General features: G+C 39.5%; 1 protein-coding gene across 1 annotated transcript in view; it reads left to right on the top strand.

The window, feature by feature from the left end:
- The window catches only part of HTR7 (5-hydroxytryptamine receptor 7), a 108,480-nt gene extending 81,364 nt beyond the window's left edge, over positions 1 to 27,116 (top strand). Inside the window, exons 2-3 of the mRNA XM_018562851.1 lie at positions 7,958 to 8,707; positions 26,889 to 27,116. Of these exons, the coding sequence (XP_018418353.1) occupies positions 7,958 to 8,707; positions 26,889 to 26,949 (811 nt within the window). The 3' untranslated portion in view covers positions 26,950 to 27,116. The remainder of the gene's footprint in view (positions 1 to 7,957; positions 8,708 to 26,888) is intronic.
- Positions 27,117 to 27,635: the final 519 nt, after the last annotated feature.

Here is a 27,635-nt window from a genome sequence, read left to right as displayed (position 1 = left end):
AAACAATGACATGCAGAGACAGATAGATGTACTTGGTCATTTCTTTAGTAAATTATGGCTAGTCATGCCAAACCATTTTGTCCAAAACTCAAAGAGCTACCTATTCCCATCCTCCTCTCTCACCCCCTTTGCTCACACAGGGCTTGGAGAACAAATTGCCTGGGAGCTAAGTGGTGTAAAAAATTTGGATTTGAACTGTTTGGGATATATTGAGTGCTTGATTTTTTGAATACTTGTTGTCTCCCTTCCTTTTTAGACCCTTTTTTAGTATTTAAAAACTCTTTTTCCTTTTCTGTCAGTTTTTTTAAACTGTTCCCTTTTTTTTTTTTCCCTCAGGTTGCAGTGCTCTTGTTAGGGGGAGGGGTTAATTGAGCTCAGGTGTCTCTCATTGAGCAGGTGTATTATAAACTAGTGCATCACTCATTTTGAGCTTGCTCACACAGGGCTTGGAGAACAAAGTGCCTGGGAGCTAAGTGAAATTGGCGTTTAAACAATTGAAGTTTAACCAGGGCAGCTGTAACTTCTTCCAGGGCGGTGGTATAAATAAAATTTAGTTTAACAAACAAGTTATTGACCGTACCACTTGTGAACCATAATTTAACCCAGGTTGGTAGTATAATTCAGTATAATTTATTTATCTTAATCTAATTTAATTTAAATTATTTAATTTAACAAACAAGTTATTGATAATAATGTGGAATTGTTCAAGAAACTTTTGGACGATTTCTTAAGGGACCGTAATATACAGGGGTACGGGTACTCCTAGAATGAGATCCTAATAGGTTGGACTTGATGGACTAATGTCTTTATTCAACCTCAAATACTATGTAACTATGTAACTATGTAACTATGTAATTATTGAAACTTTTTAAATAAAATAAATACATACATAGTGAAGATGTTTTTATACTCAACTCATACACTCAAATTAAAATCAGGGAGCCTTAATTACATTGTTGATACTGTATGAAAAGCATGTTCATGTGTGAATGTGTTCTATTTATGCACATACTGTACATGCCTAGTACATGCACTGGGGCTAATCTCAGGTCTGAAGGTGTAGGAATTGGGGATTATCTGTGGTCTGATGGTGAAAAAATCAGGGCTGATCTGAAGTCTGAAGATGCAGAAATTGAGGCTATTCTACGTTGTGAAGTTACAGGAATTGGGGCTGATCTGTGGCCTGGAGGTGCAGAAATTGGGGCTGTTCTAAAGTCTAAAGGTCCAGGAATTGGGGCTGATCTGTGGATTGAAGGTACTGAAATTGGGGCTGATCTGTGGTCTGAAGGTGCAAAAATTAGGGCTGATCTGTGGTCTGATGGTGCAAAAATTGGGGCTGATATGAGGTCTGAAGGTGCAAAAGTTGGGACTGAGCTGTGGTCTGAAGGTGCAGAAATTGGGGCTGATCTGAGGTCTAAAGGTACATAAATTGGGGCCAATCTATGGTGCATAAACTGGGACTAGTACACATTAAATGTAAATATGAATATGTCTTGTGTGTTCATCAGTTAATAATCACAATGATTATTTAGTGTAAAGCAGAACTCCGGTAAAACACTTATTCTTAAAATCTGCTGTGTAAAAAGTATTTAATCACATAAACTATATGCCACTTTTTAAGATCGTTGCCCTTTCTTTACTATTAACAATTTAATTCATGCCAGATATTATCGTTTTCACTATTTAGAAGGTGTACTGTTGTTTATCTGTCCCACCTCTTTCTGTGTCCATTCACAGAATGCCATGTATTCCACGGACTACAAGGTGTTCTGTGAATGAACAGAGAGAGGGGAGAGGCAAATCACGTGAGTAAACTTTTTCTTTATACAGAAAAAAATGGTTAAACTTGCCATTAGCAGTACAACTATAAGTGCAAAACTTACATACAAACTATACAACTAAGACATACTGTTGTTCACTGGCACACGGGTTGCTAAAATGGTTGTAAATTTGACACCGTGAGGGGAATTTTTCAAAACTGGAGCAGACAAAAACTGGTGCAGCTGTGCATGACAACCAATTATCTTCTCTCTTTCATTTTCAAATCTTACCTGAACAGACTGAAGAGAGAAACTGATTGGTTACAATGGGCAACTGCTCCAGATTTTGTCAGCTCTAGTTTTGATAAATTCCCCCCCTAATGTGCAAAAGGTGCAAAAAATGTTTTGACTATTATATAATTTAAAGCAATTTGTGATATGACTTTCACTTTTAAATACATTATTTTCCATATTTTTGTTACTGTATTAAATGTAGAGAATTATAGGTTAGCAACCAAAGTCAGAATAGATTAGAAACTGCATGACCTTTTTAGATAAAATATCAGCCGCATGCAGGTGCGTTGGTTTCTGTCCTATAAACTTCCATTATAAGAAGGAGTAGTGAGGCACAGCAGGATGCAAAACAAAGCCTGCTTATGTAATCAACAAAGATAGCTTCCCTATGTCAAGTGCATATTTAATTACGAATTACACAGAAACAAAATGAATAACAGTCTGATGAGACTATTTACAACTGATCACTTTCATGTGCTAATCTAAAAAAACATTACAAAGAATATACATTCCATTTAACAGTAGCAACATGTAACAAAACTCTAATTACCGTCCTTTTGCTTTATATACATACAATGAAATTTATTTTGTTTACCATAGAATGTCATGTTTAATGTCTAACAGAACTGACTGTCCTGCTCATAGAAAACGAATTAGATTTTTCCGCTCTTTCTAGTATGTTAAACAAATGAACGGAGTGGAAAGGGAATCTATAGGGAGAAATAGGGAAATTAGGACTGTAGCTGGGTACTAGGGACATGGAATTGATTATGAAATAGACCATCAATTTTAATTGGACCAATAGGACTATCTTAAAGGGGATCTCTGGAGAAACAGCATGAGCCTAGACCCCTACGGACCGACTCTGGGGGATGCATGACAGGATAAACTGAAGTGACTATGTGTGAAATGGTTTGAAAAAGGGGTATATATACCATAAAGGAAACAAAAAAAAACAAAAAAAAACAAACAAAAAAACTTCCAAGTAATGTTTACTTTTGTAGGTTTTCCCACCCTTTCTTGTTTTATTTTTTCTCTCTCTCTCCTCTTCAATCTCTCACCGCCTTCTCCTCGACCACTTCCCAAGTCGGGGTGAAAGAACTTGAAGCGATCTGAAGTAGTAGTGCCCCCATCAAGGGTGGAGACTGAAAGTTTGGAATGAAAGGACTAGCTACAGAGGATATAACAATAGAGGACACTAAATGATTAGTACTAAAAGGGTGGGGGGTGGACTCGGTCAATTGAATTGGTTGTGTGGGCTGAGTGTGTTTGGTAGGCCCAAATAGGTACAAGTTGTCCAGATATCTGTGGACTTGTTAAGAGATCTGTAGATCTAAATTAGGTGAGTGAGTGAGATATAGATGGAAACAGGTATGAATGAGGGGAAGAGTAGGGGGGTTATTTGTGCTTTCTATCCCTTGTTGTTTTTTTTATTTTATTGTCCCCTGGAGTACCCAAGTTACCACCAGAATCTCTCTGTCGGCAGTAAGCCGACCAACCTATTATATGGCTAGAGTTACTTACAATACATTGAATGTCCAAGGTCTCAACAATCCAAAGAAGCGCAACCAGGTACTATACTATCTTCATAAGTGTAGGGTGCAGGTTGCATTTCTCCAAGAGACTCATTTTAAGTCGTCTGCTGCACCAACTTTATCAAATAGGTACTTTAAAATGTGGCAATATAGCAACAACCCTAACTAGAAAACAAAAGGAGTAGCTATTGGATTCCACGCCTCCGTACCGGTAGAAGTACAGGAAGTAATGGCAGACGACGAGGGTAGATATATATTTGTACGATGTCTGTTATATGGGAAGTTATTCACATTGGCTAACCTATATCTACCAAATGTGGGCCAAAAATCAGCTACTTTGAATATCCTTACAAAGCTGGAATCCTTCATGGAAGGTTATTTAATGGTAGGGGGTGATTTCAATTTTATTTTCGACCCAGAGCTTGACTCTTCATCTAAGCGGGCACGTCTACCGTACTCTACAATAAATACCATTAAAAACAGATTGCATAAGCTGCAATTGGTAGACATCTGGAGAATCCTACACCCAATGGCCAGAGACTATATGTTTTACTCTCCGGTCCATGCAACCTATAGTCGCATTGACTACTTTTTTTCCTCTCATTGTCTACTCGATTGGTATCCTCAAGCAACTATAGGAACAAAACTATGGTCCGACCACGCCCCTCTCATGGTGACACTAGTGTTAACAGGCACAGTACAAAATAGACCCACTTGGCGATTAAATGAGACTCTCCTTCAGAATCTATGCGTCCAGAAAGATCTTGAAAATACCATCCAAATGTTTCACACAACCCACGCCCAGGACACTACTTCTCCCCCCATTAAATGGGAGGCATTGAAGTGTGACCTGCGCGGGGTTTTAATTAAACACGCTGCCCAGGCTAAGAGGGATAAAAACAAGCAGATCTCCTCCCTGCTTACAGAAATACAGGAGCTGGAAAGAACACATAAGAATAGACCTGACCAAACAATACACCAAAGATTAACTGCTAAAAATCTGGAGCTGTCAAAAATTCTGGAACAGTCATATACACGTTATAGGGACCTAACCTTACGTAACCTGCATGAGTTTGGAAATAAGAGCGGGAAATCCTTAGCCAGGTCCATTAGGGGCCTCCACTACAGAACCTATATATCTAAGATCAGGTGTCCAGATAAAGGCTGGGTGCACTCTTCACAGAAGATAGCTGCGTCTTTCCAACGGTATTACTCGAATTTATATAATCTGACGCCTCTTAACTCGCTAGAAGATAGGAACGTAGCGACCACCATACGTTCTTTTATTAACACAAGTAACCTTCCTACACTTTCTGATGAAGCAGTTCTTTTGTTAGCGGCACCTTTCACCTTAAAGGAGATAGACGAGGTCATCGGCTCCTTACCCAAAGGTAAGAGCCCAGGACCGGACGGTTTCACTGCACAGTTTTATGTTAACTTATGTAAGTCCCTATCACCTATATTAGAGACTACATTTAATTCAATTTCAACCACTCAGTTATTTACAGCACAGACACAGGAAGCACATATTGCTATTATTCCAAAAACTGATAAGCATCCCTCGGCCATGTCAAGTTACAGACATATTTCCTTGATTAATTTAGATCTGAAGATCTATGCTAAAATGCTGGCGAACCGGCTTAAAATATATGTTCCAGCACTAGTCCACTTAGATCAAGTAGGGTTTGTGCCCCATCGGGAAGCAAAAGATAACACTATCAAATCTTTAACTCTCATTGACTATGCCCAGAGAACTAAATCCTCTCTATGTCTGCTATCGATCGATGCCGAAAAGGCGTTCGACCGATTAGGCTGGTCCTTCTTGAGAGAAGTGTTGATAAACATAGGCATAACATCAGATACGCTGTCTAAAATAATGGCTCTATACGACAACCCAACAGCTCGGATTAAAGTGAACGGCATTCTGTCCGAACCTGTAAATATCCGTAATGGTACAAGGCAGGGTTGCCCTTTATCTCCATATCTTTATATACTGGCCATGGAATACCTAGCAGCTTCTATTAGAAATAACCCACAGATTAGGGGCATGGAAATTGGCCGAGAGAATCATAAGATGAGTCTCTACGCTGACGATCTACTACTCCTATATAATGAATCCACAACAAGCATTCCCGGCTTTGTTACAGGAATTTCGCTTATTCGGATCCCTAAGCAATTTTAATGTCAACGTCCACTAGACAGAGGCTCTGAATGAATATTACCCTACCAGATTCAGAAGTACTACACCTAAAGGGGGGGTATCCCTTTGGTTGGAAGGCGGACGAATTGAAATATTTGGGTGTACTGCTACAGAGAAATTTAGATAGAGTATATGAGCTTAATTACAGACCTCTATTAACACTATGGACTCCTAAATCCCACTCTTGGTTCGGCAGGGTGTCCATTTTTCAAATGGACATCCTCCCTCGACTACTATATATATTCCAGACAGTCCCGATAATAATACCTAGGTATTTCTTTCATACAATGAAGACACTTGTAAGCCGATATATCTGGAAGGGATCTAAAGCACGAATAAGTTATGATACCCTCATCCGTCCCAAATGTAAAGGAGGGTTAGGTCTCCCACATCTGGAATACTACTATATGTCCTCACATTTAACAAGGATCTTGGATTATATCCATAACTTGAGTTTCAATTTCAACCACTCAGTTATTTACAGCACAGACACAGGAAGCACATATTGCTATTATTCCAAAAACTGATAAGCATCCCTCGGCCATGTCAAGTTACAGACATATTTCCTTGATTAATTTAGATCTGAAGATCTATGCTAAAATGCTGGCGAACCGGCTTAAAATATATGTTCCAGCACTAGTCCACTTAGATCAAGCAGGGTTTGTGCCCCATCGGGAAGCAAAAGATAACACTATCAAATCTTTAACTCTCATTGACTATGCCCAGAGAACTAAATCCTCTCTATGTCTGCTATCGATCGATGCCGAAAAGGCGTTCGACCGATTAGGCTGGTCCTTCTTGAGAGAAGTGTTGATAAACATAGGCATAACATCAGATACGCTGTCTAAAATAATGGCTCTATACGACAACCCAACAGCTCGGATTAAAGTGAACGGCATTCTGTCCGAACCTGTAAATATCCGTAATGGTACAAGGCAGGGTTGCCCTTTATCTCCATATCTTTATATACTGGCCATGGAATACCTAGCAGCTTCTATTAGAAATAACCCACAGATTAGGGGCATGGAAATTGGCCGAGAGAATCATAAGATGAGTCTCTACGCTGACGATCTACTACTCCTATATAATGAATCCACAACAAGCATTCCCGGCTTTGTTACAGGAATTTCGCTTATTCGGATCCCTAAGCAATTTTAATGTCAACGTCCACTAGACAGAGGCTCTGAATGAATATTACCCTACCAGATTCAGAAGTACTACACCTAAAGGGGGGGTATCCCTTTGGTTGGAAGGCGGACGAATTGAAATATTTGGGTGTACTGCTACAGAGAAATTTAGATAGAGTATATGAGCTTAATTACAGACCTCTATTAACACTATGGACTCCTAAATCCCACTCTTGGTTCGGCAGGGTGTCCATTTTTCAAATGGACATCCTCCCTCGACTACTATATATATTCCAGACAGTCCCGATAATAATACCTAGGTATTTCTTTCATACAATGAAGACACTTGTAAGCCGATATATCTGGAAGGGATCTAAAGCACGAATAAGTTATGATACCCTCATCCGTCCCAAATGTAAAGGAGGGTTAGGTCTCCCACATCTGGAATACTACTATATGTCCTCACATTTAACAAGGATCTTGGATTATATCCATAACTTGAGTAATAAACAATGGATAGGCATTGAGGAGGCCTTAGTATCTATTCCATTACGGTCATACCCGTGGATCGATCCCCTAGATCGTCAGCAGACACTGGGACTACCATTCTGCCTTACTCCTTTACTTAAGATATGGGATTACCTTGTTAAAAATGAGAGCATTTCGTCGTATGTCGGCCCCCTGACTCCAATCTTGGGAAACCCACGTTTTCCACCAGGTTTTAATTGCCCAAAGTTGCTTCAATGGACCCGAGATACAACCTCGTACATCATTGATGCGCTTTCCCCTAGTGGGATTCTTCCCCTCCCTTCCCTAGCTGGAGACAATGAAAGAACAGGGGGAAGCTGGTTAATATATTTTCAATAAAAAAAAAACAACAAATGAACGGAAGGATTCAAAACTAAAAAAAGAATTTAACCCTAAAAATAAAATGTTGATATGGTTGCCATGGGCACCAGACTGTTTTCTTCCAGACATGTTTATACATAAGAACTCGTACATTAGATTTCTACTCAAATTACATTTTCTTTTTGTTTTCAGATACCTGGGAATTACCCGACCTCTGACCTATCCCGTAAGGCAGAATGGGAAATGCATGGCCAAAATGATCATGTGTGTTTGGCTTCTCTCTGCATCGATCACATTACCTCCTCTGTTTGGTTGGGCGCAGAATGTCAACGATGACAAAGTCTGTTTAATTAGTCAAGATTTTGGCTACACCATTTATTCTACAGCTGTTGCCTTTTACATTCCAATGTCGGTCATGCTATTTATGTACTACAGAATTTTCAAAGCTGCTAAAAGGAGCGCAGCCAAACACAAGTTTGCGGGGTTCCCGCGGTCAGAAGAAAGTGAGGGGATGATCACTGCCAACGGAGTTGTGAAAATGTACAAAGAATCCGAAGAATGTGGCAATCTATCAAGACTCCTGAGAAATGACAGAAAAAACATTTCTATTTTTAAAAGGGAACAAAAAGCTGCTACCACCCTTGGGATTATAGTCGGGGCTTTCACTGTATGCTGGCTTCCTTTTTTTATATTATCAACAGCCAGACCTTTTATCTGTGGGACAGAATGCAGCTGCATTCCATTGTGGATGGAGAGAACATTTTTATGGCTGGGATATGCAAACTCTCTGATCAACCCTTTCATTTATGCCTTCTTTAACAGAGACCTGAGGACAACATATCGCAATCTGTTACAATGCAAGTACAGAAATATCAACAGGAAGCTGTCAGCTGCAGGGATGCATGAAGCTTTGAGGCTTGCAGAGAGACCTGACCATACCCTGTAAGAATTTGTTTGATAACGCACCTTGTTTCACATTATAGGGTACACCATACATTACTTTCACGTTATAGGTGCAACTTGATTTTTCTTGATTTCAGAAGATAGGACTTACGGGTTGCTTTTGTGTACGTGTGGGTAATATATTCAGCACTATTATTGACTGCTCTTTGAGAGAATTAATTATGGTTTAAATAGCTGCCTCTGATAAAAGTCACAAAGAATAAAAGCTGCAATCTGATTGGATGCAAAAGACAGAAAGTCTTGTTTTCTATTGCTTCAGTTGTCTTTCTCCGATTCTTGTTATGAAAATTAAAAGACCACTAAACGTAAACTTAAAGTACAACTGAAGCCAACACTTTTTTTTTTATTTGGCTGGAGTATATAGTATTGCGGTCTGTGACTTCATTAGGGAGATTCATCCTTTCTATTTGTCCTTGTGACCAAAATCACTAAGGAAAATCCTACATTTTGGGTTGTCACTAGAACAAGAATAAATGGGAAATCTTCAGATGGGACAGTAGTTCTGGTGACCCTGCTGACCACAAGTGATTTTGCTCTCTTTTGGAGGGAATATCTCTCACCTTCTGTTGTGGCTATCAAACAGAAAGTGAAGGAACACAGATGGCAAAATGAAGTTGACAGGGGTTATAACTAGGGATGCACAGATACAAGTATCGGTGGCGATGCTGAGTATTTGGGCAAATACTCGTACTCGCCCAAATGCTCCGATGCCTAGCCCGATACTTCCGGTATCAGGAAGTCGGCCAGCGAGTCATTACACACTGCCCGGCTTCCTGGTTGGCCTGGAAACCGGCTCCATGCTCCCTCATCACTTGTGACGAGGGAGCATGGAGCCGGTTTCCAGGCCAACCAGGAAGCCGGGCAGTGTGTAATGACTCGCTGGCCAAGCAGGAAGCCAGACGCAGTGTAATAACGCGATGCCCGACTTTCTGATTGGCCGGGAAGCCGACTTCATGCTTCCTCATCACTTCATGACGAGGGAGCATGGTGCTGGCTTCCCGGTCAATCAGGGAATCACGTCATTACATGGAGCCTGGCTTCTTGATTGGCCAGAAAGCCGGCTTTTTGCTTTTTCGTCACTTAGGGACGAGAAACATGGGGGTGGCTTCCCTGCTAATCGGGAAGCCGGGTGGCGAGTCTTTACACGCAGCCCGGGTTCCCGGTTCATCAGGAAGTCAGGTGGCGAGTAATTACACGCCGCCTGGCTTCCTTAATGGGACTTCCGGTATCGGTAGTTGGTATCGGCGAGTACTGGAAAAAAATATTGGTACTCGTACTCGATACTGAAATACCGGTATCAGTGCATACCTAGTTATAACCCTCCCTTACTTTATCCAAAACTAAAAAAGAAGTTTTAGCTTCAGTTCTACTTTAAAGATGAGTCATGAAAGACATAAAAACAATTATGAATAGTTATCTAAAAATTTAGGCTTGTGTTTATAAATAATTCCCAGTGAAATTGTATGTATATTTGTTCTGTGTGAATGAAGACAAAAATGAATGTTATTAGTTTACTTTCTTTCCAGGTAAATACCACATTATGTCCAGTTGGCCACTAGATTGAGCTGAGGAGTATAAGTATTTATTTATGATGCTCTTCAGCTCCATGTAGTGGGCACAATGCGGTATTTACCAGATATTACTTTCTACCTGGAAAGAAAATATACATATAACATTCCTTCTTGCTTCTGTTCCCATAGAACAAATGTATATGCAATTTCACCGGATGAATGGCTTTGCTTTGCAAATGTACAGCCCTTGGATATTAGAACTTATGGATTTTTAGTGTTCCTCTTTTTATGCTTTCTTTAATTATATGTTCAAAACTACAAAATATTTAAATTTTTTTTTAATATTACAAATATTTATATTCACTATTTGCAGCTAGTAGGTGGAGTTTTGATTTACCTTCCTTTTCCTTACTAGGCTGACTTTACTTCCTTGCTGGTGAATAGCCTTTGTTGTGAAGGTGAGCTTAAATTACACATACATCTACGTGATTAGAGGAAGAAGGCACCCCATTCTCTCTGCTCAGGATATATGGCCTCTCTGTCTTTTCAGATGGATTGAGATAGTTGGAAGCGAGCAACTAACATTGGTTTGACTTTTAGTATAGCAGGAGTTTATATCACACGGCTGAATGATCGGTGGAAGATTGGACAGCTTCCCTTTTGCTCTGCGTGTATGGCTCCGTCAGGATTTTCAGCTGGGTTGAGACAATCAGAAGTAATTAGCTAGTGTTCAGCTTTCTCTTTAGAATAGCAGGAAATCAAATTACACACACAGCTGAATGATTAGAGGAAGATCAGTCTGCGTATATGGTCATGTCTGAATTTTTAGCTGGAATGAGACAATCAGAAGAAAGCAGCTAGTGCTGGAATTTTTCTTTACAAAAAGCACAGGATGCTTTTTAAAATCAGGGTCATGGGTGCACTTTATATTAACTGTTGATGGGTAAAATACATTGTTTATACAAATAATAAAAGCATGATGTTTTTATCAATACACTAGTAACAAAAATAAAATTCACCAGAACCAATACAGTTTCACTTAAAGCTTATCTAAACCGAAAAATAAGAATGTAATAATGCAGCTTTCAAGTCTTTGGATGCAGTGGCTATAAATGTTTCCTTTTTTTCAGGCAGTTTTTCCTTTATTTTAAAATGGTAAGCCTGCAAATAACACACTCCCTGTCATAGGGGGGCTATACTTGCACACTTTAGTGAAATTATAAAGGGAGTTATGGTTGTCACCCAGGCCCATTCCTAATTCACACTACTTGCCCCTCCTGAATTCCTCATCTACATTACATAGGAGGCATTCTTTTGTAGATCAGGGAAGGGAGCTGGAAAAACTGATAAGATTATTTTATATCAGTTCAGTTTACAGTACTTAACAAGGGCATTGGAATTCTGGCAAGATAAACAGTTATTCTTCTATATGTGCAGAAAATGTAAAACAAAGAGTACCAGATCTAAGAAACAGTAAGCTGCATTATATATTACGTTTTTGTTTTTGGATTTAGCTCTCCTTTAAAGCAAGCACCACACCATGGTTGAATGTGTTCACAAGACGGGCACTAATCATTTTTAGTTTGATGCCTTTTTTCGATATAAGTAAATTTATTTTGTCTCATTCTTTTTGGGATCTTTTGCGGGAGCGATCTCCTTCATGGCTGCTAAGATCCCCCTCGTCCATATCACTACTGGACACTGAGGCTGCGCGGGCTGTTACCTCATGTGAGAGGGCCGCGGGCGCCATCTTGGCCGATGCTCTGGCCATAGCTTCCTTGATGGTCTGCTGTTTCCCCTTCTGCTGAAGTTTGGGCGCTGCGGACGACATAATCAGGTGCAGGTGTCGTTCCGATTGCTGGCTGGGGTATTGAATCGGGTGTGCGGGGCGAACTTCCGGGTTACGAGCGGGATTGCCTGGGTGAGTTGCGGAGCCGTCTCAGAAGGCCTGCTTCATCGTCAGCTGCGCGCATGAGCCCCCCTTGTCTCATTCTTTTTATCCTCAACTAGAAAAATAACAATTAAAATATGAATGATCAATAAGGCAATACAATTTTTCCCCTTAGCAAAGCTGGCACTTTAAAGCAGTGTTCCAATGCATGAAAAATAGCCTTTAAACTTTCCACAATAAAAGCACAAAGCATGAACTGAGTCCATTTATATATGTTTGGGTGTAGTGTGCTTGGAAATAAATGGCTTGTTTAGATTGTGCCGCTCAAGATTAATTTTTCAGTTACATTAACTTTGACTATTGTTGTAGCCGTACAGAGCACACAAGGATCATGGCCATTTTTTCTATGCTGAAAGACCAGCATAACCCTCAGTGAATGACAGTGTCATTTGTTAAATGGTTAACTCGTTTTGAATAATGCATTTGACCTGACATAGTTAAGCATGTGAGACTGACAGCTATTTGATCTCTTCACATTTGTGAATGTCACAGCATTCTGTAAGACTTCACCCATGATCACAGCACTTACATCTCCTTCTCATCTCTGTGCGACATAGTGAGTGCCAGTTGAATATAGGAATACAGAAATAGCTGTGTGTGTGTGTCCTGCTTTTCATACTCAGTAGGCATTCTGCTTAATGTGCTTTTAGTGTTACAGAGATGCATGTAAACATATTTCTCTGCACTTCTGTATGCTAATCCTTGCATTTATATATTATTTTATGTACAGCCAGGTTCCAGAGACAGGCTACATTCTTAATGGGTGCATTATTTAGAGGATTTGAAGGAAAACTTAATTGGGGAGGTTCTTCTGATGAGTTGTATAATATAAATAGACTATGCTTATTATGATAACACCTTGGAGTATGATAGATATACTAGTATATAGACAATGTGAGAAGATGTAATGCACAATTACCAACAGTATTTAATCAGATTTGATCTTAGAATCCATAGAAAGCCAGCACTCCAAACATTAATATCAATTTATTCCCAAAAGGTCATAAAAACAGTCAATAACAAAAACTTAAAACTAAACAATAAAGGTGATCAGCGTATTTATTAGATATGTATGATCAATAACAAAAACTTATAGACGTTTTTTGTTATTTTCTGTTTTTATGACCTTTTGGGAATAGATTGATAATATTGGACTAATCCCATATTGAGTGCCGGCTTTCTATGTGTTTTCAGATTTGATGCCCATTTTCACCCTAGCTGAGGTATTTCATATAAAAAAACATATGCCAGCAATGTACACCAAATATACATGGAGCAGACATATGTAGTTGCTGTATATGAACACAAGAACCTCATTTTTTTGTTAGCTTTTCTCTTCATCTCCTCATGGAAATGGTTGCAATTGTGCTTTGCGAGTAAGTTGTATATAGTTCAATTGGTCTCTCCACCCCCGTAACCATTGTGTGCAAAGGCAGAGCTGCTATTTACTGATCGTGTTACAATGAATAAAAGGGAGGGAGAGAGCTGTTTACAGCCTAATTACAATCCGACCCTGGTGTCTGACTGAATTTTCTGTGGAGAAAATTTCGGATTCCTAGGCTTCAGGCCTAATAAAACCTTCATTAAAAAAAATGAAAAAAACCTACAATGTGAGTCATGAACATGTGTAGACATATACATCATCATTGCACCTCTACATTACCACAATAAATGCTAATCACTTACAAAGGTGGAAATGGACTATAAGGCTTAGGCAGAAGCCTCACCAAGCACCGAGGTTCCAATAGTGGGAGTGGATGTGTGAGAGTTGAGCTGCTCCATTTTCTGTTCATTACCAGATTTTTTTTCTTTTCTTTTAAAAAAAATGAAAGATATTTTTTTTTATTAGTTTCTATTGGCAGCTGCACTTTGCTCATCAGTGTCATATTAAAGTGACTTTGTAGTGCAACTGAAAGTCTACATAAAAGCTCCCCCTGTACATAGTGAATACTTACCTTTCCTCCCTGTCCCTTTGTCTCTTCACAAACCAACACTTCTTTGAGTGTCTATCTTCTGAATCCCTGCTGTGCTCAGTTGTTCTTTCCTCTCCTGATATCATTACTGTGTCCTAATTGCAGCAGGGGAGCAAGGGATCAAATTTGGTTGGAATGGGAAGTAGAGGTAAGTATCCTCCTATTTTTTTCTACCTTTTTCCTAGAAAAATTGTATTCAGATTTTTATTTACCAGTCCAGAACCCTTACCAGCAGGGACTTAAATAATACATAATCATACATATAATAATAGTGCCAGTAGTACAGTCCATAGTAAAATAATACATAATCAAGTTAAATAAATGTTTCTTTAAATAACTTAAAGTGGAACTCTATAAAAAAATGTATTACTTGTGCGCTGTACAAACAAGGTAATTCTAATAATGGTAATCCTAGGTCTGGATCAAGCTTTTGTTTAGTTTTAAAATGGTTAGAAATACCAGTTTCTTTGATAAGAGAAAGTACATCTAAAGCTATACTTCCGGCATTGCGGGACATTTGAGCTTAGCGTCAACTAAACTAAACATGGCAAATAAACATGATGGTAAATGCCTATATATTGCTATATACCAGATGAGATGTGGACTTAGGAATGGAGGCTTTATCCCACTTAAAGGTCTACAAAGCCTCTAAACTTCAGGACCCAGAACAGAAAAAATGTGTTTTCTTCTCATTAGCCATAACCCCTAGAGCCCCTCACCATGTGTAGGTGAGAAACCTTGGTTATACGTACAAACTGTCCACAATACTGCTCACCAGTGCTTCAAGAAAATATTTATTTAAAGAAAGTCAGCTCATACAAATGAAAGAACAGGCAATGTAATTCAACTAGTTTAACGCGTTTTAATACATGCATTGGAAGTAAAGGCCAACGTTACAAACTAACCTTGAAATAGAGCAGCTCCCATCTGTGACCGGAAGGTCACATGACAAGTTTTTAATAAAAAAAAAACCTAATGTAACTTAAAAGTTTTGTTTATGATTGTAAATGAGGGTCAGGCTCGTGAGTTATAAAATATTTAACAATCCTGGGCCTTAAACATTTTTTTTTTTACTATTTTCAGGTAGGTTCCTTTAGTTGTTGAAGAATAAAAGGAGTTTGACACCCAGACATATTGCCATTTGTAGGCAAAACGACCATCACTATGCATACCAATGACAAGGAGTTATGGGTGAGGTAAACTATTTTATAGCATTTAGATGGCAAACCAATCATTCAGCTTTTCTATAAATAATTTCAAAGAAGAACTACAGAAATTCTTATTATTAACCCTTGCACTGCAAGGGTTAAGTGCTCGTTTGTGTCTAGGTAAAAAAAAAAAAAGATAGATTCCCCCGCAGCTTTGAGACAGCTTCTTTTTAGACTGCTCCTTCTTGTGTCTCTCCCCCTTCTCTGCAAAGGTCTAATCATCAACATCTATATACAGTGTATAGAATGTGAGGATGCTGAAGAAGATTCCAGTGCTGCAGGGAGGGGGAGACAGGCTTGAGGAAGTGCTGTGACAGCTGACTGGCTTGGTGCTTCAGTTGAGTATAATTTGTTATTTTAGCACCTGGTCACAAACAAGCACTTAACCCATGCAGTAGTCGCACGGCAAGGGTTAATAAAAACATTCCCAGACTTCTTTAGTGTACAACATACTAGTATTTATATAATGCTTTCCTAATAGTATCCACATTAATACTATGGTTGGTAATAAACCTATCAGGACAAATAGGTTCACTACAGATGGACCTATGTATATTTAGTAAATCAAATCTAGTGATGGAAACATCATATTAAATGTATTCCAACTGTGACAATAGACAAATCATTCCAAATCTTGCTGCATACAATTGCATATAAATTTATTCCAACAATGTCATCCACATAGCAATTATATTTAAATTACTTAATGTGCAAGATTACAAGCTGAGGATCCATTACCTAGAAATATGTTTATTAATTCAAACCGGCCAAAATATAGGCCTGCATAGGAGGCAGAAAATACCGCTCCCTTGGCAGAATCATGGAGCATCATGTAAGGAACCTTGCAAATAGAAAAAAATGTGAGTGAATATACAGTAGGTGAGATAAAGTTTAAGTTTATTTTTCCATGGTTTATGGTAAGTGAAACACACTAATTCATCAATGGCTCCATAGCCTTTTTTAACCCCATAGCATAATGAAAGCGAGTATATAAAAACGAAACATCTAAACTGGCCTGTAAAAAAATCTTTTGCTCTTGATAACTATAAAATGTTATTAATACATAGTATAATTTTCTCTTTCATTGAACCAGTCATACAAAATAGAGGACACTTAGGAGTGTCATTAAAGAAGAATTATGAGGTGAGTGATTTTCACTCAGCCTCATAATCTGAGCCGACCTGTGACAATTAAACTGTCACCGGTCGGCTCAGTAGATCGGGAAGGGAGCGAACACATAACGGCGCTCGCTCACTTCTCGATCCTGTGCCGGCAGAGAGCTGTGACAGGGGAGGGACTGGATTCCCCCCTCCCCTGTCCGATCCTCCAGCGCTGACTGGCGGAACGGACTGGGGAGAGGGCGGGTACAGCTGGCTCTGCCTCTAGATAGGCAGAGCCAGCTGTCACTCACGCAGCTGGGTAGATCGAGACATAATTGTTTTAGCTCGCGGTATACTGAGCTTTGGGTGACCGGAGGACGCTAGTTTTTGTCCTCCCGTTACCCTTAGGAGAACTATGGGGAAAAGCCCTAACCCCATAGTTCTCCTTTAAGGGTCTTGTTTACCTTGGGCAATTCTGTGATTTTTATTGGGTACTTCTGTGTGGTTCCATTTTATGGTACCAAAGGTTTATATTTGGGAGATGTTTTAATGGATATACATGATACAGTATGGGCTTCTGCAGCAGAGCAGCTCAGCAGGTACTTTATCTAGTTCAATTGCCTGTTGAAGAGGTCATTCAGAATAAGTGCGGATACATATTTAATGCTGCATTCTAGACACATAACGTAAATGTAAAGATGGATTACTTATACAGGAGCTGCTTTACCCACCAAAGGATTTGTATCTGACTTTGACCATCCTGTCCGGAGAGGTAGAGGGCACTGTCACACAGCTCATCTGGCAGGGGAGAATGTCTGATTTTTCTCTGCTATAATTCAGTAACACTTATGGCTCTTGTCCCTCCGCCAGCATGTGACTGGACAGTGAAATGAGAAGCAGCAGACTGATAAATTCATCTCTCTGCCACTTTGATCTCTTCTCTCCCTGATCTCTTAACATGCTAATTGCACTACTTATGGCTTCATTGTGCTGCTTCTCTCTCCCCCAGTCTGAGTTTTGCTGTAGAAGGGACTGTCAGAGTTAAATGTATGTACTTACACGGCTTTCTTTTAAAAAGTACATTTAATAATATATTATTCAGTACAAAGCTGCATTAAAGTGACACTAAACTCAGGAGTTAAATCTTACAAATGCATTCAACAGGCAGATGTAACATTTGTAAACTAATAAGTAAGTTTGATAGATGGAAGGACCCTAAAGCTGAACCCCAGGCAGGTATAAAAGACACAAATTAAAGTGACACTAAACCCAGGAGCTAAATCTTAAAAATGCTTTTGAGTATCTTAAGATTAATAAAAATGTAACTTATTTGTGTATCACTCAGCTGTAGATCCTCAAATCGTTCCTGTCCCCGAATTCATACTGACACTGTCCTTCCTTCTAGAGGGGGGCTACTTTGGTTTCCCATGGTCCCTGTGTGTGTTGTAAAATAGCCACCACTCCAAGCTCACTCCCGTGATAGAGTATAAATTCAATAGAAAAGTAGTAGCCACCCTCCAGAAGGAAGGACAGCGTCAGCAAAATTTCAGAGATAATTTGAGGATCTACAGCCCTGTGATACAAATAAGCTACATTTTTGTGAACAATTAGTGTACTTGAATGCATTTTTAAGATTCCTGAATGTCATTTTAATTTGTGTCTTTTATATACCTGCCTGGAGCAGCTTTAAGGTCCTTCCATCTATGAAACCTACCTATTTCATTTACAAATGTTACATCTGCCTGTTAAGAATTGTTCTACCAGATTTCTCAAACTAAATTACTCATTGAAGCTCTAAAACATTGTTGAGGCTGAAGGAAATATACAAGTAGGAAATCTACAAGCGTAGTGCAAAACTTCAGGACAAAAATGTATGGTAGCCAACAGTAGCTGTGAAGAAGAATAGAAACCAATCAAAATCTTGTTCAGGTCTGACTTTAGTTAATTTAGAAATTTTGCCATGACTGATAATCATGATTTATGTAAATCTTTATTGTTTTTCATGCTATAAGTATATCTATAGCTAAAATGTTTAATTTAGTTTTGGATGGAGTATTGTAGGGTTAAAACTGCTGTCATTTTGCCTTCTGTGTAATATGAGGGAAATCTTTCATTTTCCTGTCCTGTAGATTGAACAGGAAGTGAGAGGATATCCTTCCAATATGAGGGAAATCCCCTCTTAGGCAGTTGTCATGCCACAAATGTCCCGTTGGAATGTTGACTCTATATTCCTTTTCTGGCAGTGGCGGATCCGGGGGGAGCAAAGGGCAAAGAGAAAATGTGCTGCGGCTCATGGGCTTCTCAGTTTCGCCTGGAGGAATCTGAGCGTGAAAGGGAATCCGGAGGCCAAGGCAGCTCCTGGATGTATACATGTATACTCCACTGATCCTCTCCTGAGAACATGAGACATCTGCACTGGCAGTCATTAGGGGTGCTTGGTGTCACCCACTGCTTGTTGTGCCAACATATGCCTTAGATGAGCACAGGGTGAAGCCTTTAGGAAAGCCTTCAGCTGGGGATGCACTGATATGAGTATTGTTATTGGTGCCAATACTAGGCATTTTAACGATTAGGAGTACTCGTGAAAATGCCCCGATACAAAAAACTAAATTTTTTAATTGAAATGGCTGCCCTAGGTCCCACCCTTGCTGGGGACCTCTCGGCAGCCTTCTTGGGAAGCGCTTTCGCTGCCTTCACATCCCCTCTGCTTGAGATTCTGTCACCCCTCCTGAGACCTTCCACACCCCTTCTGAGACCCTCCACACCCCTTCTGAAGTCCTCCGCACACCTTCTGAGACCCTCCACCGCACCCCTTCTGAGACCCTCCACTCCATCCCCGTGGCTTGAGATTCTGTCACCCCTCCTGAGACCTTCCACACCCCTTCTGAGACCCTCCACACCCCTTCTGAAGTCCTCCGCACACCTTCTGAGACCCTCCACCGCACCCCTTCTGAGACCCTCCACCGCACCCCTTCTGAGACCCTCCACTGCACCCCTTCTGAGATCCTGTGCACCGCTCCTGACAGACTCTGCACCCCTCCTGACAGCCTCCACACCCCTTCTGAGACCCTCCGCACCCCTCCTTAGACCCCCCACTCCCCTCCTGAGACCCTCAGTCTGAGACATCAACCCAGAGCAGAGTGGCAGCACAGAGTATGTAGAAAATTCATATACTATGATTCTGTGTTACTGTATAATGTTTTGCTGGGATTTGTAGTCCTCTATAGCCAGCACCATTCTGCATTGCTGCATAATGTATTGCAGGATTTGTAGTCCTCTATAGCTGGTGGAATTTTGCATTTCTGTCTAATGTATTGCTGGGATGTGCAGTCCTCTATAGCTGGTGGTATTCTGCATTGATGTATGATGTATTGCTGGTATTTGTATTACTCTATAGAGTGACAGAACTACCAGGGTCACAGTGGTTGGCCCTAGCATTGCACCACAAAGCTCCACAGCAATAAAACAAACTCAGTATTGTGCAGTGTTAACCACTTCCCACGGGTTCACGTAATTGTACATCATCGGATCTCCTTTGATCAGTGGACCCGGAAGTGATGTGCATTACATCACTTCCGGTGTCACTGTACACAGTCTCCGGCTCTTAGAGCCAGAAGAAGAAGCTGGTGAAGCAGATCTCTGCTTCATCAGCTTCATTGGGGTCCCTAGGTGATATTAGGGGTCTGAAAGACCCCTGATGTATCCATAAAGAGGACCTGTCACAATACATTTGCTATTACATAGGGGGCTTGTTATCCACATATGCTATAGCAATAAAACTGAGTGTTAAAAAAATTGTAAAAATTAAAGTAACATAAAAAAAACATTAACAAAATTAAAAATGAAAAAAAAATGTTTTAAGTCCCCCGCATGCACGCACATACAACGCAAACGCCTTAGCGCAAAATAAAAATTGCGTTGCGAATGTTATATATTGCCGCGAGCGTTGGAGTGAGAGCAATAATTCTGGGTCCATCAATCACTGTTAGAACTAAACTGATGAGCTGTTAAAGCATTTAAAGCATTTAACACGTTGCCTATGGGAAAGTTATTGTAGTTTTTTGCGGTTTCACGGACACACGCAATTTTAAAGCTTGACATGTTTGATTGTTTGGGGGTTCGAAGTTGTTTTCTAGCCAAAAAGTCTAATTTTATCATTTGTGTGCAAATGTAAGAAATTGCTTCGGGCAGCAAGTGGTTAATGACAGTAATGTGCCAAATGAGTTTGGCAGAGATTCTAATCTTGCACACAAAAGTGTTAGCATATGTAAAAAAAAAAAGGCACAATTGCTGTTATAAATAACAAACAACTGCAACATAATGTATTAGTGCAATACTCTCTTCTGTAAGCAACACCCTATTTTCTGAAAGTGTCCCACCCGAGACTAGACCCTGGATTCTCCCCTGTGTTTTGGTGACAACTCAATCTTTTATTCCTGGTAACATTGGTGACCAGGATATTTAGAGAGTGAATTTCTCTAATGGGGACACAGACAGAAAAAAAAACCTTACAGTGGTTCTAACTTATCATCACTACATCCAAACCTAAAAAACTTTTTGCCTTAAGTTATAGTTTAATGGCTAGAAAAGGTTAATTGACAAACACTGGAACAGACATAATCTGAAGTAGTTACCCATAGTAACTAATCAGCATATATCTTTCATTTTTAAGTCCTAACTGAAGAGAGAAGCTGATTGGTTACTATGGGCAACTGCTCCAGATTTGATACATTCTCCACAATGTACTCTAAATTGAAAAGTACAAGACAGAGTGAAAAATGTACTATATCATTTCAAATATTTTTGCACTAGGCATTCCTTCTGACAGCAGCATACCGGCAGTAATGATATCTTGATTAATGTCCGTGCATACCTTTAATAAGACCTCAGACGCTGTTGTCATCTCTTGGCACTGTCCCATCACATCCTTTCCTTTCTTTCATCCCTAGAATCAATTCAAGGTCCTCAGCCCCTGCACCCCCTCAAACACCTCCTTGCCCACACACAATCTTTTTTCAAATCACTCACTGTCAGTCAGGAGGATAGATGATGCCTCTTGATGCTCCTGACACTTTCCAATGCACCTCCAGGAGATGCAGGAAAAACCTGCCACTCCTAACAAAAATAGAACTATGAACCATTGAATAAGTACGGTACATGGAGTCGGCCATGAATATTAATGTATTTCTGGGCAAAAGACAGACATTGAACCGATTAATTCACTAAAGTAGTAGAGAACATTCACTTAGCTTTATTTTATTTTATAACTGGCATTTATATGAATGTGTAATTTGAATACTCAATCAAGTGAATATGATGATTATTGCTTGGACTTAAAGTGGACCTTTCCCCCAAAACTTTAAAAACGCATACAGCTCTCTATGCTCAGCAGTAAAATACATTTGTACAGATGCTCCTCGGGTTAGGATAGTTCGGTTTACGATTTTTCTCATTTACAATCGTATGCGATACCAGTGTATATATATTGTATAGAGATGCTCCTTGGGTTGTGTATGTACTGTATATATCATTGTTTAGAATACCTTAAACTTGGCTGAAACACTTACATTAACCTATCTTAGATGAGCACAGGGTGAAGCCTTTAGGAAAGCCTTCAGCTGGGGATGCACTGATATGAGTATTGTTATTGGTGCCAATACTAGGCATTTTAACGATTAGGAGTACTCGTGAAAATGCCCCGATACAAAAAACTAAATTTTTTAATTGAAATGGCTGCCCTAGGTCCCACCCTTGCTGGGGACCTCTCGGCAGCCTTCTTGGGAAGCGCTTTCGCTGCCTTCACATCCCCTCTGCTTGAGATTCTGTCACCCCTCCTGAGACCTTCCACACCCCTTCTGAGACCCTCCACACCCCTTCTGAAGTCCTCCGCACACCTTCTGAGACCCTCCACCGCACCCCTTCTGAGACCCTCCACCGCACCCCTTCTGAGACCCTCCACTGCACCCCTTCTGAGATCCTGTGCACCGCTCCTGACAGACTCTGCACCCCTCCTGACAGCCTCCACACCCCTTCTGAGACCCTCCGCACCCCTCCTTAGACCCCCCACTCCCCTCCTGAGACCCTCAGTTTGCACCCCTTCTGAGATCCTGTGCACCGCTCCTGACAGACTCTGCACCCCTCCTGACAGCCTCCACACCCCTTCTGAGACCCTCCGCACCCCTCCTTAGACCCCCCACTCCCCTCCTGAGACCCTCAGTCTGAGACATCAACCCAGAGCAGAGTGGCAGCACAGAGTATGTAGAAAATTCATATACTATGATTCTGTGTTACTGTATAATGTTTTGCTGGGATTTGTAGTCCTCTATAGCCAGCACCATTCTGCATTGCTGCATAATGTATTGCAGGATTTGTAGTCCTCTATAGCTGGTGGAATTTTGCATTTCTGTCTAATGTATTGCTGGGATGTGCAGTCCTCTATAGCTGGTGGTATTCTGCATTGATGTATGATGTATTGCTGGTATTTGTATTACTCTATAGAGTGACAGAACTACCAGGGTCACAGTGGTTGGCCCTAGCATTGCACCACAAAGCTCCACAGCAATAAAACAAACTCAGTATTGTGCAGTGTTAACCACTTCCCACGGGTTCACGTAATTGTACATCATCGGATCTCCTTTGATCAGTGGACCCGGAAGTGATGTGCATTACATCACTTCCGGTGTCACTGTACACAGTCTCCGGCTCTTAGAGCCAGAAGAAGAAGCTGGTGAAGCAGATCTCTGCTTCATCAGCTTCATTGGGGTCCCTAGGTGATATTAGGGGTCTGAAAGACCCCTGATGTATCCATAAAGAGGACCTGTCACAATACATTTGCTATTACATAGGGGGCTTGTTATCCACATATGCTATAGCAATAAAACTGAGTGTTAAAAAAATTGTAAAAATTAAAGTAACATAAAAAAAACATTAACAAAATTAAAAATGAAAAAAAAATGTTTTAAGTCCCCCGCATGCACGCACATACAACGCAAACGCCTTAGCGCAAAATAAAAATTGCGTTGCGAATGTTATATATTGCCGCGAGCGTTGGAGTGAGAGCAATAATTCTGGGTCCATCAATCACTGTTAGAACTAAACTGATGAGCTGTTAAAGCATTTAAAGCATTTAACACGTTGCCTATGGGAAAGTTATTGTAGTTTTTTGCGGTTTCACGGACACACGCAATTTTAAAGCTTGACATGTTTGATTGTTTGGGGGTTCGAAGTTGTTTTCTAGCCAAAAAGTCTAATTTTATCATTTGTGTGCAAATGTAAGAAATTGCTTCGGGCAGCAAGTGGTTAATGACAGTAATGTGCCAAATGAGTTTGGCAGAGATTCTAATCTTGCACACAAAAGTGTTAGCATATGTAAAAAAAAAAAGGCACAATTGCTGTTATAAATAACAAACAACTGCAACATAATGTATTAGTGCAATACTCTCTTCTGTAAGCAACACCCTATTTTCTGAAAGTGTCCCACCCGAGACTAGACCCTGGATTCTCCCCTGTGTTTTGGTGACAACTCAATCTTTTATTCCTGGTAACATTGGTGACCAGGATATTTAGAGAGTGAATTTCTCTAATGGGGACACAGACAGAAAAAAAAACCTTACAGTGGTTCTAACTTATCATCACTACATCCAAACCTAAAAAACTTTTTGCCTTAAGTTATAGTTTAATGGCTAGAAAAGGTTAATTGACAAACACTGGAACAGACATAATCTGAAGTAGTTACCCATAGTAACTAATCAGCATATATCTTTCATTTTTAAGTCCTAACTGAAGAGAGAAGCTGATTGGTTACTATGGGCAACTGCTCCAGATTTGATACATTCTCCACAATGTACTCTAAATTGAAAAGTACAAGACAGAGTGAAAAATGTACTATATCATTTCAAATATTTTTGCACTAGGCATTCCTTCTGACAGCAGCATACCGGCAGTAATGATATCTTGATTAATGTCCGTGCATACCTTTAATAAGACCTCAGACGCTGTTGTCATCTCTTGGCACTGTCCCATCACATCCTTTCCTTTCTTTCATCCCTAGAATCAATTCAAGGTCCTCAGCCCCTGCACCCCCTCAAACACCTCCTTGCCCACACACAATCTTTTTTCAAATCACTCACTGTCAGTCAGGAGGATAGATGATGCCTCTTGATGCTCCTGACACTTTCCAATGCACCTCCAGGAGATGCAGGAAAAACCTGCCACTCCTAACAAAAATAGAACTATGAACCATTGAATAAGTACGGTACATGGAGTCGGCCATGAATATTAATGTATTTCTGGGCAAAAGACAGACATTGAACCGATTAATTCACTAAAGTAGTAGAGAACATTCACTTAGCTTTATTTTATTTTATAACTGGCATTTATATGAATGTGTAATTTGAATACTCAATCAAGTGAATATGATGATTATTGCTTGGACTTAAAGTGGACCTTTCCCCCAAAACTTTAAAAACGCATACAGCTCTCTATGCTCAGCAGTAAAATACATTTGTACAGATGCTCCTCGGGTTAGGATAGTTCGGTTTACGATTTTTCTCATTTACAATCGTATGCGATACCAGTGTATATATATTGTATAGAGATGCTCCTTGGGTTGTGTATGTACTGTATATATCATTGTTTAGAATACCTTAAACTTGGCTGAAACACTTACATTAACCTACAGATGGACAAAAGCCTACTGTATTTGATAATAAAATGTTGAATATCTCATGTATATACAAATCTTCGGTTTGCAAAACGATCGCTTTACAATGGGTTTATCGGAACGCAACCCCATCATATACTGAGGAGTGTCTGTATACAGTTGTATTGGAAAATGCCATAATTTCTTAAATTAATGTTATAATTTTTACTTCCGCCTTTCCAAAGGCACTGGTGATGTATCTAGGGCCTCCCAGCTGCCTCCTGGGAAGACTACGTCACCAATGTCTTCCAGGTTAATCTTGTAGTTTATAGCGAGATCTCATGGGGGAAAAAAAATGAAAGTACTATTTCCTGAGATCTTACAGGATTTCACAAATCACAGAGGCCCGTCACAGAATCAGTGGCCCTGCCTAGAAAACTAGGAAAAATAGGTTTTGCCAACAGTAACATTAATAAGGTAAACATCCATAGAAATATTGGCATGTTTCCTATGTTAATTTAATTGATGTTTGTGGTTTATTAAAAAAAAGGAGGAGGTCTACTTTAAGTAAATGATTTACCTGAACTCAGCTCCACTTCTTCTAAGACTCCTGAGTAACGTATAACAGTGAAAAAAGGAATTGGAAATGAAACATTCAGTCACCATTCTCACAATGTGCTGGGTTAATGCATGTGTGTTGTAACATGTTGGCATTCGTTAAGACAAGCTAGTTCATTTTGCAAGGGCTTACAAACATGCTAACCCATGGGAAAACAGACATATTTGAGATGCAATATGTGTGTTGCATTGTGCTATAACTCAATGTATTGTGCTGTGCAGCTTAGGTGCAATGTGGTGCCATTCAAAATGATTGAGGACCCATTTACTTACCATACATATGTACCAGCACATTGCGTTAAGACAGCCTATTAAAATGAAAAGTCTGCCCAAACACCCTGACATGTTAGAAACTGTATCCTTTTTCCTAATGCCTTGCGCTGGGGGTCATTCAAAAATGAATGGCATTATAATGCAGTGCATTATGTTATGTGCATTACCAGCGCTTAACTCCTACTTAGAATGGGCCCTGAATGTAACACAGTTAATGCAACACTATATCGTGCATAGGGCCTTAGGGAAACATGCTATATGATGGACTGATTTATATAGAATTATTTTTAAATTATTTAATTTCTGGTTTCAGTATATAGTTAATCAGTTGTAATTTTTATTACATTTAGTATGTGATAAAGAAGTTAAGGAAGATTGTAATCAACTTTGTAATTGATCTAACTTGCTATATCTATAAATGTTACAGTGTTGTCAATATATTTATTTTCTGACTCTTCAGTATTTCTTAGATATTTTTCGGGGTTTGATCATGATGTGTAAGAGGCATCAACAGTGATATGCTACCACAGTTATGGTGTCCCTTTTGTTCACTCTAATCTAAAATGTATACAGTGTTTTATATGCAATATTTTTCAAGATGCTGGACACTTAAGCTAATTTGTTTAACTTTTGCATTATCTTTATTATCTTAGCAAATTTAAAAACCAAAAGGACAATTAGGAAGGTCAGTTTTATTTTTATTATTATGGCATACTTCATCAATTTTTGCACATTGAGTATATGTGTAATTATATTGTTCACATGTAATGAGCTCGGCAATTTTTATGATTTTATACTTCATCAACTGGCATATTAATAATAAATATTTGTATGCACATGAATTTGCTAAAATGTAATTCCCCTTTTTTTTCTCGTGTTTTTCAGGAAAAACTATTCACGGGAAGATCTCTTACAAGAGCAGTTTATCAGCAGGCTACGCTCCTAATCTTGGCTTATATTCTATGCCCTTTCTTTCATGCCTATGTAATCTTTTTAATCTTTAAATTATATTTTCCACTGTTTAATGATACTCTGGGGTACAGCACATCCTTCATACAAATCCCAGAAAATGAAAACTCTGGTGTGTTAAACATGATAAGTTAATAAAAATTTGATCTCGAAATAAAATGTCTCTGTACCAAATAAAGAATTTAGATAGAAATGTCATTTTCGATGTACTTTTTCTTAAAAATGTGGCGGTTAACACAAATCAGAATTAACAGAATTAGAGGTTTTTTTTCTAAAGGTAGCCCCTTATCAACAGTTGCAGATATTCTTTCTACTATTTAGAGAAGATAACACAATAAGAATAAAAATCACTGTCAAAAAAATATAGGGCCGACTCTTGTTGACCTCCTTCTAAAAATGCTGGTTGTCTGACAGTTGCGCTAATCCTCTACTTTCAATATGTTGAGCCATTGAACTGTTACTTGGCAGCAAAGTCAGAATGAAGCAGAACTCTTGAGGGGTAAGATTATTCTGGTTCAGTGACTACAAGGGGGTGATTTACTAACCTAAACACACGCACGCATCAGGTGCGTGTGATTTTCACACAGCAAAACGTATTTATCAACCAAAAAGTCTCTAAAAGCATATTTCCACTAATGCCATATATGGAAAAATCATGCACAT

This window comes from Nanorana parkeri, unplaced genomic scaffold (assembly GCF_000935625.1).
Source record: "Nanorana parkeri isolate BGI_ZX_2015 unplaced genomic scaffold, ASM93562v1 scaffold606, whole genome shotgun sequence".
Classification (NCBI taxonomy): domain Eukaryota; kingdom Metazoa; phylum Chordata; class Amphibia; order Anura; family Dicroglossidae; genus Nanorana; species Nanorana parkeri.
This window is presented reverse-complemented; position numbering and strand designations above follow the sequence as displayed.